Source organism: Vicugna pacos, chromosome 11 (assembly GCF_048564905.1).
Source record: "Vicugna pacos chromosome 11, VicPac4, whole genome shotgun sequence".
NCBI classification, from domain to species: Eukaryota; Metazoa; Chordata; class Mammalia; order Artiodactyla; family Camelidae; genus Vicugna; species Vicugna pacos.
Genome location: NC_132997.1, coordinates 35,939,659 through 35,953,569, shown reverse-complemented (window position 1 = coordinate 35,953,569; position 13,911 = coordinate 35,939,659). Strand labels below are relative to the sequence as shown.

Below are 13,911 nucleotides of genomic sequence, written 5' to 3'. Positions count from 1 at the left end.
GTTAATGTGGACACGTGGGGATGGAGAAGAAACAGGACAACGTGTAGAAAAATGCAGAAATACCCTTGACTTCACATAGACTGAAGTTCTGTCCGAGTCTCTTTCTGAGATTCGGACTCATATGTGGGCACTGACTTTGCGTCTGGCCAAGGCAGGGCCTGGGTTGTGACGGCAGATGGGGGAGACGGGGCATCAGATGCCTTTGCCAGCAGCTCTCTTAAGAGGCAGCCCAGGGGAGTAGCGGGGCAGCAGCGGGGCCCGGGGCTTCCTGGGTGTGGAGTCTCCTCGCTCGCACTCACCCTGAGCGCGTCCTGGGCTCTGCTGCTCTCGTGGGGCACCTGCGCCTCCTGCAGGGAGGTGGAGCGGGGATCTCCGTGGACCAGGTCCTGTCCCGTCCCGTGTGTGGAGTCCTGTAAATACAGTGCCCAGAGGCCAGGCAGGAGCCTCAGAGCCCTGTCTGGTTCTCCGACCCACTAGACATCTCCAGTCCTGACACACATCCACCACTGTCTGCACAGACCTCCTTCAGGGGCAGAAAAGCTGACAAAGTGGGTGCCTTGTATTCCCGTTGACCCAGAGATGATGCCCCTCAGGAGTCCTCTTTCCCCCTTATCAGCCCTGTCCTTGGGTGCGGCCATGACAGGACCACCGGGTCACCAAGTGTTCAACAAGCCATTCCTGCCCAGAGGGGACACCTCCTCTCAAGTCCCCCTTCAGCGACATGGAGATGAGGGAAAGTGGGCCTGCCCAGGGAGGGCCCCCCATGGAGGCCGGTCCCAGACTGGCCTTCTCCAGGCCACCCAGCGTTACCTTAGGTGACCTCCTCAAAATAGGCCACAGGCGCCTGGGTGGAGGGTTCCACAGACGCCTACAGCCACCGAAGAACCTCGCAGTCCAGGGTTTCCTGGCGGAGAAGCCCCGGGAGACCGGGAAACAAGAGGAGAACATCCTGTGTCTTCAACTGTCTCCAGCCAAGTGCGCTGGCTCTGGAGCTGTTGTCCAAATGTGGGTGCCTGGTAACCAGGTTCCATTTCGGTTGGGGTCTGTTAAGGAGGTGATGTCACTTCCTGGGGTCCACTTCCTGGAACCCCCTCCTCAGAAGACACCTCCACATGAGCCCTCTGGGCTGCTTGCCTGCTCACGCCCTTCTCCACGCAAACCCGCACCTTGCACAGTTAGAGCAGCCCCGCCGTCTCTATAGCTGCCGGGGGAGGTTCTGCAGGCAGCTTTGAGGAGACGCCCTGGCTTCCAGAATCCACTCCTCATCCTTACCTGTTCTCCATCCTGGGGAAGTCCTGGTGTGTGTCCAGGCCGGTGTGTCTCCCCAGCTGCCCAGTGGGAATGATTCTAGAAAGTACTTCTAGGGATGTCCTCAGGTGCAAGTGGAATAAGGCCTAAAAAATTGGAGAGTCATGTCACCTGTAGGTGTTGCCTGCAACCCAAGTTATCTTCCTCTGACTTCCTCCTCCACGTCTGTTCCTCTTATGATGGGATGCGATAATTCTTATTCAATGTCATTGTACACGGGTGTCTATGTGTGTGTCTTTGTATATGTGTGTGTGTGTGTGTGTGTGTGTGTGTGTGTGTGTGTCTTTGTAAACCAGTGCTCACACTCTGTGTCGCCAGCAGGAAACTGTCCCCACACAGGAGAAATGGGCAATAGCATCCTGAGGTCTGAGGGTTTCGGTTTTCTAAAGCAAACCGAGTGAGAAAGTCTGAGGCCCTTGCTGGAAGGTTAGAGCTCATGAGTCAAGGCCACGCAGGTAGCAGGGCTGGAACTGGGATCAGAGACAGCCTGTGTCCACTGTGCACACTCAGTAGCACAGTCCTGGGAGCAGGAAAACTGTCCGCTTCTCTGATTACACAGTCTGGCAGGCTGAACTTCTCCAGCTGGATATGCAGTGACCCAGGGACAGATGGGCAGATGGTGGCTGACATCGGTAGAGTGACGTGACCATCTCATAGGCTGCTTCCCTGCATTCAGGGAGCTTCCGTCCAGGTAGGAGGAAGGCCAGCGAGTAAACTGAACGACAAGGAAGGATGTGATCAGGAAGTAATCTTTGTTCTGATGGACTACAATGGGGACGTGAGAGAGAGCAAGGCCACGGGCAGCATGGCATGGAGGAAATGACAGTAGGGGCCTCATGACCGGGGGGCCCAAGATTCTCAACTCGGCATCAGAGATAGCAAGGTCAGGGCGAGAGGGTGCCCACCCACAGGGAGCTGGCCTCTACCTCTAGCTCCGTGTGGCGGTCTGGCCTAGCTGCTTACCAAGGTCACTTCCTCCTGTTCGTGGGCACAGATGCGGCTGGACTCCATTTCCCGGCCTCCCTCGCAGTCGGGCACGCTCAGCTGTTGAGGTCTGACGGTGGCATGTGAACTTCAGCACAGCCCATAAAAACCTCCTACACGTTCTCCTTCACGTCCTTGAGACCTGAGAAGCCATACGTCGAAATGATAGATTCAGTGGATAAAAAGAACCTGGATCCCTGAACTCTGGCTAGGAGAAGAGCTACCCACCAAGGAAGATAAGCCCCTTTTGGACGTTACGCAAGTGAAGAAAAGCCCGGGATTGTATTAAGCCACTGAGATATTGGGGGTTCCATGTTCAGGCAGCTCCCACGAGACCGATTCACTGAAGTCACTGTGTCATTGCCACGGCTGCTCATTTGGCCCTTTCTCAGCCTTATCATATTACCACTTACCTTTTGACTTTCAGGTCACTTTTCCTTCCTATAGGTCCCACTCCCTCAAGTGGGATGGCAACAGGGCAGTCAGAGGTCTGCCCTTGTAAGGTGAGTGCTTTCTCTGTTCTCTGCTCCTTAAAGTGGATTCTGCCTTCACTGCTGTAGCATGTCAATGGATGCTCTTAGGGCCCTTGAAGCCATTTGTACTCTTAGGTGCTTTCTCTTTCAGTTCGCTTAGACGACATGCTTTCTGGACTAGCACGAATACAGTCCTTATCTCAGGCCTTCCCCAAATTGTGATCATGTCTGAACTAGCGGGGCCCGGCTGAGTAGGACAGAACTGCCCAGACGCTGCTGTAGCTGCTTATTTCCATGTCCGACTGTATGCTTTTTCAGGACAAGGAGTATTTCTTGGGCACCAGGCACAGTATCAGGCACACAGGAGGCGTTCAACGAACGCTCGCTGAAGGAACGAATAGGGTCACTCCATGTCGTCAAACACACCGGGATGCTATGGAAAGAATCCGCAGCTTTTGTTTTCCCCCTCCACTTTTTGGTATTTTACTTAAAAAGGTTGATTTATATAGACAGGCATTTGGGCAATTGATTAATCTTTCTTCATCATTTTGTCAATTTCCCGTGGAGAGCACAACTTGTCAGTGATACGTGAACATGCATTTATTCTTTGGAACAATGTCTTTGGCTGTGAGCTACCACAAGATCTCGTATGTATTTCCCTGTGCCATACAGTATAATCTTGTTCATCTATTCTGCATCTGCCTGTCAGTATCTGCACATTTCCAACTCCCAGTCTGTCCCGTCCCACGCCCCTGCCCCTTGGCAACCACAAGTTTGTTTTCTATTTCTATGAGTGTGTCTGTTTTGTATTTATGTTCTTTTCTGTTTTTCCTTTTTTTCCCCTTCAAAACCATCTTTAAAGCAGCAGCCTAGGGAAGCCTGCTTCCAAGATGTCGAAGGCGTGGCCTGGGCCGCGCGCAGAATTGGGGCGGGGAGAGTGGCGGTATGGGCTGTGCGGGAAGGGCCAGAACAGGACGGGAGAAATCTGCGGAGCAGGGGCAGGGGAAGGGCTGGGCCAGGAGCGGAGAGCCCGGTTGGGGCGGTCTCGGCTGGGCGGGGTGAGCCGGGGCTGGGGGCGGCGTCGGCTGCGCGGGGAGAGCCGGGGCGGGGGTCGTTCTCGGCCGCGCCGGGAAAGCCGGGGCTTAGGGCGGGGGGCGATCTCGGCTGCGCCGGGACAGCTGGGGTGGGGGGCGTCCTCGGGCGCGCGGGGAGAGCCGGGGTCGGGGTCGGTCTAGGCCTCGCCGGTAAAGCCGGGGCATGTGGCGTGGGGCGATCTCGGCTGCGGCGTGACAGCTGTGGTGGGGGGCGGCCTTGGCCGCGCGGGGAAAGCCGGGGCGCGGGGAGAGCCGGGGCGGGGGTCGGTCTCGGCCGCGCCGGGAAAGCCGTGGTTGGGGCGTGGCGCGATCACGGCTGCGGCTGGACGGTCTGGTCCGGAGGCGTCCTTTGCCGTGTGAGGAGAGCCGCGGCGCTGGGAGAGCCGGGGTCGGGGTCGGTCTAGGCCTCGCCGGTAAAGCCGGGGCATGGGGCGTGGGGCGATCTCCGCTGCGGCGGGACAGCTGGGGTGTGGCGCGAACTTGGCGTGGCGGGGAGAGATGGGGCGGGGAGAGCCGGGGCGGGGGTCGTTCTCGGCCGCGGCGGGAAAGCCGGGTTTGGGGCAGGGCGCGATCTCGGCTGTGGCTGGACAGTCTGGTCCGGAGGTGGCCTCTGCCGCGCGGGCAGAGCCGGGGCGCGGGGAGAGCCGGGGCGGGGGTCGGTCTCCGCTGCGCAGATCATGGCGGGTGGGGCCTGCGGGCGGGCGGGATCCTGTGGACAGCGCTGAGACGCCTGCCGAGACTGTTGAGAGGCGCGCGCCTCCCGGATGCTTGGCCTGAGGTGGCGGCTGGGGGCTCGGTGCCTGCCTGGAGGCCGCAGGGTGAAGGCGGGCCTGGGGCTGGGGCTGGGGCTGGCGTCCCTCCAGCTCTGAGAAGGGACCCGCGCCCGCGCACTACCAGCTAGTCATCACCTGCAATGTCTCTGGGACTAGGTCCTCCAAGCATATCTCCAAGCTTGCCTATCACCAGGGTGTGGTCATTGTGACCTGTCCTGGCTGCCAGACACACCACACCATCCCCGACAACCTAGGGTGGTTCTCGGACCTGGATGGGAAGAGGAATATTAAAGAAATGCTGGCAGCCAGAAGGGAGAAGGTATGCCAAGTGGCTGGCAAGGGGGTCCAGGAGCTTCTTTTAGAGGCTGCGGGGTCCCCCAAACCCACCAGTGCTGTGGCAGGGGCTGAGGACCAGGATCCCACCCTACCTGGCAGGAAGGAGGCCAGCTGACCCACCTTCTGCCTTCAAGGAGGATACTCTGGCCCTGGGACGCTCTGGACGTGACTTGTTGTTGTTGTTGTTGTTGTTGTTGTTGTTGTTGTTGTTGTTGTTGTTGTTGTTATCAATAGCTATCAGTTGCAGATGTGGGGCCTGGGAGTCTCCTGCTTTCCCTGGCTCTGGAGTCAAAATGACTCCCGAGAACACTCTGAGGGCTGCAGCTGGGGCCTTCTGCAGCTGCAGGCCATGTCCCAGTGGGAAGGGGCTGGACATGGAGTCTGAGCCCCTCCTGGCTGCGGCTGTGTGGCCTTGGGCAGGTCACTTTGCCCCTGTGAGACTCTGTCTTCCTGTCTCGAGATGAAAATGCTCAGAGCGCCACCTTGTCAGGAGGACAGGCAGAAAGACAAGACTCAGAAGAGACATGGGGTGGCTCAGTCCTGTCCCAAATGTCAAGGCGCCCATCTTGCTGGCTCTCAGGGATTCCAGGAAAGGATGGCCAGTTAGCCAGTGAACTTCCTGGGTGCAGGACCAGCACCCCCACAACCCTCTGCAGATCTTGTCCCTCTGGCCAGACGCAAGGAGGCCCCACAGATCCTTCTGTGGCACCTGCTGTCCCCTGGACAGCCCTGGTGAACAAGTGCCAACCTCAGCCCTGACTTTTGGCCACTGGGCAAGCGGTCAGGAAACCAGGCCTCTCGCTGTCTCCACTGACAGGCCAGGCAGCCGTGGTGACAAAGGGAGTGGGTGCGAGGGGTGCTGTCTGATGGGCGGTGGGCCGCGTGCCCTGCATTTGTCTCCCAGCCTTGTTTGACTGTCTTCTCAGGATGTTCCTGTGTTTATGAGAGCGTGTTTACTTCCAGAAGCCTTCTGGGCAGTGTGAGCTTCAGCATTAAACAGCAGCCACCATCTTACAGGGTCCTGGCAGGATGCGCGCTCCCGGTTGCCGACCCCGTCGGCCCTGGGCCTCAGCATGGTTCTCCAGGCACTGGCAGTCTGTGCTCTGACCCGGTTACCCCTGTCCTTCCCCTTGACGAACAAGCCTGCATTATTCCAGCCCAGAGCCCCCCGTTCCATTTGTGAAGTCCAACCTGGAAGCTGAGCCAGCAGCCCCACCACGGCCTGCTCTCCCACAGAGGCCCCAGGCGACCCACTGGCCTTGAAATGCCTGAGCTGCAGGGCTGGGTAGTGGCTTGGCTGCCTAGCTGACCCCAGACGCTTAGGACCAGAATTTGGGGAGGTCCTGGGAGCTGGCTGGACTCTGAGAGTGCAGGGCTGGGCCTTGGAGGGCCACTGAGACCAATCCCGCCCTCCACGGATGTGGAAACGGAGGCCTGTGGTTTGGATAGGTATGCTAGCTGTTTTTTATTGTCTGTTTTCTGACACTTTGACACCTGGGTCCCACTGAGCCTGGAGGGGCTGCCCCTCCCAGCGCTAGTCAGTTCCTAGAGACAGTAGAAGATGCCAGTGAGCACACCCGGGGGGGGGGGGACAGACAAGTAGGGGCAGCCCCTCCACCCAGAGATGCTGATTCCTCCCACCTGCTAGTCCTGCCTCCCTGTTGCTCCCCATGGAAACCACAGGAGAGGCTCTTGCCACTGTTTCACCTCCCCTGCCTCCTGACCCGCGAGGACCCTGCTGATGCCCCTCCAAGGACAATGCCCCATCTGCACGGATGCTTCTCAGCCCAGCCAGGGCCCAGTGGTCCAAGTGAGCCTACTTTGTGCGAGGCCAGGCTGCCACTGATTTCAAGACTTCAGAAGGACATCTCGGATGCGAAGGGACACATCACAGGAAGGTCCATATATTTTTCCTTCTAAGCCATGACTCAGGAGTAAAAGCAAAATAACATTGTGTTCAGATCCAAGAGACTCAGAGAGTTTGCCGCTCTCAGGCTGTCACTGAGAGTGAGGACGGGTGGTTTGAAGGAAGAAGTGAATGAATCCGAGAAGGAACGAGTGGAGAGTGAGACATGAGGGTGGGAAATGGGTGAGTGCAGGTCTGTCTGACAGTCATGACTGTGTAAATCAAGCATCGGGGGTTAGTAAGAACAATTATCATGACTAATGAGAAGGCAAAAACCTCTGTGGTTCAGTGTTGTGTCCTGGCCATCACCGGCCACCCTACCAGGGCTCAGGAAGCCTGAGCTGAGGTAGAAAGGGCAGAAAAAGTCTATACACTAGTCATTCCTATCCATCTGTGTAAGAAGAATTGCACACCATGAGCAAGTGGGAATGATTCCTGGAATGCAGGATGGCTTCACCCTAGCAAAATGCATGACAGTGTGAGGAGAAAAAACAGGATCATCTCAATGAATGCTGAGAAAGGAATGGATGAATTCACCAGCATCTTCTGAATTTCATGGAAACATGAGAAATTTAAAGGGTCATATTCACACAATGTTTTTTTTTTTCAATAACTCTAGCCCAACTGGATAATAACAATTTTTAGAAGTATCACAGCATTCTATACCACGTTATAGCACAATATCACTTCACTCTGTTCCTCATGCTATGGGTCGGTCTTTTAGAGCCTCATCAGAGAAATGGCTCAATTTAGTAGGGATGCTCATTGCAAGAAAAACATGCTTCTTTTATGCCATCGACTTAACATGGATTGTTGAAGAGAAACCCCCACCCCCATTATGACAGTCATGCAGAGCGGTATTTCTGCATGTGGTGACTGATTCATAAATTCAGTCCCATCGTGAAACTTCAGGTCCGTAGGATCTAATATTCTGACTTTGGATCCCTGAGGGAGTCAGAGGTGTCCCCTGAGACCTAGAGAGCAGAGCCACACAGTAGGAGAGTCAAGGGGGCCAAAATGAGAACAGAAGTGAGAGCAGATGGCGAGATGTGATGTGGGAGAGCCCTGGGATCATGTGGGTCCTGGCTGAGGGGCTCTGTGGGAAGGTCTTCAGGAGTAAAGGGCCTGGCAGGGGAGGAAGGTGCCTAGGTATGATGACCTCCTGTCAGGAAAGCTCCAGGAGAGCCCGCATTTCAAATACATTCCCCTGGCCTGTCCTATCTTCCCTCCCAACTCTATACATTCAGCAATACACGTCCATCTTCTTGGCCAAGTGCTGGGCTAGAGACCTGTAATTTGCTCAAGTCCAAGGTGTAGACTCTGCTCCCAGGTGGCTGAGCGTTCCTTATAATAAAGTCAAGGGTAAGCCATTGTAGGTAGAGGAGCAGGTAATTAAAATCAAAACCTGTCCCTCTCCCACAGTTCTTATCATCACTGTTCTTTCTTCTGACACTTTAGGATACACGGGATTGTAGCAAAGCTCCCCAGGGGAAAGCAGATTCAGTGCTCTGGGGATAGAAGTCGATGAGGACCCACCTTGGCTGTGCTGAGCAGGAGAACTTCCCTGGTGAGTGACTCCCACTGAGACCTACTGCCCCGCTTCAACTGTCTCCTAGGGATTCAGGGACAACCCCACTGTCCTGTGAGCAGACCGCTTTCTACCCAAGTCTACATCACACGCACACAAGGCAACATGAATTACAATATCTCTTGTACATTGCACTGATTGTCAAAGTCTTTTATTTAAGTAGATATTTACAAACGCAGACGGTTGGAGGGAGAGAGGAAGGGACAGAGGTGGACACAGATGGGGGCTGGACACAGAAGAACACACGTCTGTGTATCCCAAGTGACGACTTCCACTCAGTGGCTCAATTTCTGTTTGTGAATTAAAGTGTATTGAGATTAGAGCTGAAACGAGATTGAAGAAAAAAACCAAACCTCTATAGCTTAAAGAAATCCTCACTTTCTAAAACATGTTCTGAGGAGGGCTAAATTGGGAAGGAGCACTTTGGAATGGAACAGTGTTTCTCAGAAGCAGTGACATCCCTCCCTCTGGTGGCCGTACGGGGAATGGCATGTGAGCTGCTGGCTCCATGGATGTCGGACAAACAGGCAACATTCACACAAACACAAAATCAGTCTCACTGCTGGAAGAAAACAAATCCTCTAAGGTCAAAATTTGGGCTTGCCTTCTAAGTCCTTGTCTTGATCATGCCATGAGCGGCCACTTACCAAGGGTGGGGTCTCAGGGAGTGTTGATGGAGGCCCTGAGCTGGGCCCTGGGTCCACAGCAGACAAGAGGGAGGAGGCCGCTGCCTCACAGGACCTGCAGGGAGAGGGTGGGAACGTGTTGGGGCCACTTGTCCACATCCCCGCCCTGTGTGTCTGGTGCAGAGAAGTGAGTCTATCCAAACAGAGACATGTAGGGCACTTTGAAGTTTCTATTAACCATAAAACACAGACACAACAGGCCGCAAGGAATATGTTATCACCTCTAAGAATAATCCGGAATTGTAAATCACAGACACCTCAGGAAGAGTGGGCGGCCCGGCCCTGAAGGCGGCGGGAGGCAGCCGAGCCAGACGGATACTTACAGCGCGTCCCTCTGCTCTGGCTCTGGCTCTGGCTCTGGCTCTGGCTCTGGCTCTGGCTCTGGTGCTGTCGCAGGCAGGAGAGCTGGAGCTGGCGCTCCACCCAGAGGGGTTTCCCCAGCGGGTTCTGGAGCTGGTGCTGTAGCTCCAAGAAGGGAAACTCTCATCAATAGGACTGCTTTCCCACGTGTCTCCCAAAGCCAGGGGAGCCCTCACTGCTACTCAATCAAATCTCACTCCAGGATTCCACCCCCAGGGAGTCTTCCCAGGCTCTGCTCTGTGGGGTCCAGTGCCGTCCCCTCCCCACCCACCAGATCCCCCACCCTGCATCCTCCTCACCATCACTGTCTGCCTCTGGGAGTTCCAGTTGCTCCAGCTGTGCCAGGAGGAGGTGGGCCTGCTGCTCCAGGTCTGAGCCAGGCATGCTGAGCTCTACGTAAGCTACAACGGTCTTCAGGCATGGGAATTCTGGAGGCTGGTGGAAGTCGTCTGGGTACTGGAACAGCCAGGTGCCCAGGATGGAGGCCATGGCCCTGGGTGCAGTCAGGGGGACACCAGAGTCAGAGGCTTAGCCTTTCCTACCACATTGGGCTCCCAGGGTAGCCCTGCAGGGACCGGGGACTTTTTGCCTTTGGCTCCTGCCCATCCAGAGGCCGGCTCTGCTCCATGTCCCATCTCAGCTGGCAGTGTGGGCAGAGGCGGGCTTGGACACAGAGGAGGGGCTGCTACAAGCCTTCTGAAGGGACAGCACTGGCTCAATGGCGTGACCACCTGTCCACTGCTTCAGGGACACCTGTCACACTGCTATGTCCCTCTCCCTGCCCCTCCCCACTGGATGGCACGTCTGTGAGGACAGGCAGGCTGTGTGCTCTGCGCACTGCCCTCTAAGGGACACAGGAGCTGCTCTATGAGTGCCTGAGCCAGGAGGGAACAGACAGGCTGTGTCGGCCATCCAGGCTGCCCACGGGCCTCCTCACTCCTCAGACTTTAGCTCCTGCACCTGCTGGCTGCACAATCCTCCAGGGACCCTGCCTGGGTCTCCTTCTGCCCCTGCCACTCAGCATCATCAGGATGGGCTCAGCTGTCCCCTGAGGCTCCCTGGGTCCCCTGAGCACCAGCTGAGTCCCCACCATTGAGGCTACACTAGTTGGTGGGCACGATGCTCTCTACCCCTTGTGGTCTGTGTCTCCCAAAGGGCGTGTGGGCAGGGATGGGATGGATAGGGGATGCTTGTGGGTTTTCTTCACTTTTGACTCTGTCCTCTGACCTCCCAGATGCCCCTCACAGTGCCACAGTCGCATCCACAGCTCTCTGGGTCTTGTCTCTTCTTTGCCAGGGGAAGCCCTAGGACTTCTGCTCTCAAGCCAGACTCACAGGATATGCGGGATCCAGGATCCCGCCCACCTCTGCCCAACCAGAGAGCCCATAGCTTCACACACTATTTGGGGAAGGAGTCCTTCCCGCTTCAATCCAAGAGACTCACTGCTTCAGCTGGTGCAGGGGTCCCCCGTCCTCTTCCGTAACAGGGAGGACGCATCCGTATCTAGAGGAGAGCAGGAAGGCGTCACATGGACTGTCCCGAACACACTAGCTGGATGTGCTGTCTAGTGTGACAGTGTGACACCCGAGAGAATGGAAGCCCTGGAGGGCAGAGCTGATGTCTGCTCGATGTATTAAATGATGGTTGTTCCTAGAAAAGCCCCTGTCCCTGGGGGCCCTTTCTATACATTTGAGGAATGAGTGAGTGAGCCCACCTGGCCCCAAGGCGCACATCTCAGTGGGCCTGGGACCCCACTTGTCCCTCCCAGGGATCACTGTTCTCACTCTCCCAGGACAGGGACAGCTAATGGCGTCACCGATCCCCTTTGAAATGGGAAAACAGTTCCACCCGTGGCCAAAGTCCCAGTGACACAGGAGGCAGACGCTAGCTCTTGGGCAGGAGGACAATGAAATTCGCACAACCACAGCCCCGCCAGCTGCCCTTTCCGTGAGCCAGGTCCCCGGAGAGCACCTTCCATGAAGATCTCCCTCTGTTCCTACCCTCCTAGGGCCTGATCCTCTCTTGACCCCAGCGTGCAGGGGGGACACTGAGGCTCAGAGAGGTAGAGGAACAATGCCTCATGGCTCTGATGGTAGGTGGCCAGGTCCCCAATGTCCCATGAAGACACAGTGCTCACCTTTGGAACAGATGGTCCAGCACCTGCTGGGCGGTGGCAAGAGCTCGATAATTGCCCAGAAATGTGTTCACGTAAGAGGGGTGCCCGCCCAGGACGGCAGGCACCAGCTTTGCCACCAGCTTCTCCAGCCTGTGTCGCTGGAGGCTCCAAGCCCTGTAGGCCTCATCCCCGCTCCCTGATGGTCCAGCTCCCCCCTGGGGTGGAAAGAGGAAAGACATGGATCAGAGGCAGCACCGGGGACCCCCAGGCACTTGGGGCTGGAGATTAGACCGAATCCTCAAGCCTCAAGCTCTTGTGCCTGAGGTGGAACAGGGGAGCCCTGAAGCAGATCCTAGGTTCTCGGCATCACCAGTACCTGGGGCGAAGGGCGATGATGAAATGCATCAGTGTCTCAGATCCCTGTGTCGGCACCACAGTGCCGGCCCCTCCCTGCATGGACCACATCATCCCCGTGACTGCTGTCACAGCATCCCATTCTAGGGATGAGAACACAGCGGCTGAGCCTGGGGTGGGAGGGCTCAGGATCTTCAGGTTAATGTGGACACGTGGGGATGGAGAAGAAACAGGACAACGTGTAGAAAAATGCAGAAATACCCTTGACTTCACATAGACTGAAGTTCTGTCCGAGTCTCTTTCTGAGATTCGGACTCATATGTGGGCACTGACTTTGCGTCTGGCCAAGGCAGGGCCTGGGTTGTGACGGCAGATGGGGGAGACGGGGCATCAGATGCCTTTGCCAGCAGCTCTCTTAAGAGGCAGCCCAGGGGAGTAGCGGGGCAGCAGCGGGGCCCGGGGCTTCCTGGGTGTGGAGTCTCCTCGCTCGCACTCACCCTGAGCGCGTCCTGGGCTCTGCTGCTCTCGTGGGGCACCTGCGCCTCCTGCAGGGAGGTGGAGCGGGGATCTCCGTGGACCAGGTCCTGTCCCGTCCCGTGTGTGGAGTCCTGTAAATACAGTGCCCAGAGGCCAGGCAGGAGCCTCAGAGCCCTGTCTGGTTCTCCGACCCACTAGACATCTCCAGTCCTGACACACATCCACCACTGTCTGCACAGACCTCCTTCAGGGGCAGAAAAGCTGACAAAGTGGGTGCCTTGTATTCCCGTTGACCCAGAGATGATGCCCCTCAGGAGTCCTCTTTCCCCCTTATCAGCCCTGTCCTTGGGTGCGGCCATGACAGGACCACCGGGTCACCAAGTGTTCAACAAGCCATTCCTGCCCAGAGGGGACACCTCCTCTCAAGTCCCCCTTCAGCGACATGGAGATGAGGGAAAGTGGGCCTGCCCAGGGAGGGCCCCCCATGGAGGCCGGTCCCAGACTGGCCTTCTCCAGGCCACCCAGCGTTACCTTAGGTGACCTCCTCAAAATAGGCCACAGGCGCCTGGGTGGAGGGTTCCACAGACGCCTACAGCCACCGAAGAACCTCGCAGTCCAGGGTTTCCTGGCGGAGAAGCCCCGGGAGACCGGGAAACAAGAGGAGAACATCCTGTGTCTTCAACTGTCTCCAGCCAAGTGCGCTGGCTCTGGAGCTGTTGTCCAAATGTGGGTGCCTGGTAACCAGGTTCCATTTCGGTTGGGGTCTGTTAAGGAGGTGATGTCACTTCCTGGGGTCCACTTCCTGGAACCCCCTCCTCAGAAGACACCTCCACATGAGCCCTCTGGGCTGCTTGCCTGCTCACGCCCTTCTCCACGCAAACCCGCACCTTGCACAGTTAGAGCAGCCCCGCCGTCTCTATAGCTGCCGGGGGAGGTTCTGCAGGCAGCTTTGAGGAGACGCCCTGGCTTCCAGAATCCACTCCTCATCCTTACCTGTTCTCCATCCTGGGGAAGTCCTGGTGTGTGTCCAGGCCGGTGTGTCTCCCCAGCTGCCCAGTGGGAATGATTCTAGAAAGTACTTCTAGGGATGTCCTCAGGTGCAAGTGGAATAAGGCCTAAAAAATTGGAGAGTCATGTCACCTGTAGGTGTTGCCTGCAACCCAAGTTATCTTCCTCTGACTTCCTCCTCCACGTCTGTTCCTCTTATGATGGGATGCGATAATTCTTATTCAATGTCATTGTACACGGGTGTCTATGTGTGTGTCTTTGTATATGTGTGTGTGTGTGTGTGTGTGTGTGTGTGTGTGTGTGTGTGTGTGTGTCTTTGTAAACCAGTGCTCACACTCTGTGTCGCCAGCAGGAAACTGTCCCCACACAGGAGAAATGGGCAATAGCATCCTGAGGTCTGAGGGTTTCGGTTTTCTAAAGCAAACCGAGTGAGAAAGTCTGAGGCCCT

The 13,911-nt window shown here is 56.6% G+C and overlaps 1 protein-coding gene across 1 annotated transcript; it reads right to left on the bottom strand.

Annotated features, from left to right (window-relative positions):
* Nucleotides 1–8,659: 8,659 nt before the first annotated feature.
* LOC140699748 (ral guanine nucleotide dissociation stimulator-like) lies at nucleotides 8,660–13,167 on the bottom strand. Its single transcript, XM_072972291.1, has 8 exons — nucleotides 12,987–13,167; nucleotides 12,476–12,586; nucleotides 11,646–11,839; nucleotides 10,952–11,011; nucleotides 9,808–10,001; nucleotides 9,472–9,607; nucleotides 9,110–9,203; nucleotides 8,660–8,785 (listed from the first exon to the last, which is right to left on the bottom strand). The coding sequence occupies exons 1-8, from the start codon at nucleotides 13,122–13,124 to the stop codon at nucleotides 8,780–8,782; spliced, it is 933 nt and encodes a 310-aa protein (XP_072828392.1). The 5' UTR covers nucleotides 13,125–13,167; the 3' UTR covers nucleotides 8,660–8,779.
* Nucleotides 13,168–13,911: the final 744 nt, after the last annotated feature.

Bases quoted from the DNA above. Each gene is read 5' to 3' on its own strand.
- LOC140699748 (XM_072972291.1), bottom strand. From the start codon at position 13,124: ATGTTCTCCTCTTGTTTCCCGGTCTCCCGGGGCTTCTCCGCCAGGAAA. The intron at 12,587-12,986 runs GTAACGCTGGGT...CTGTATTTACAG, and splicing joins TTTTGAGGAGGTCACCTAAG to GACTCCACACACGGGACGGG. The intron at 11,012-11,645 runs GTGAGCACTGTG...GCTCTCCTCTAG, and splicing joins CTGGACCATCTGTTCCAAAG to ATACGGATGCGTCCTCCCTG.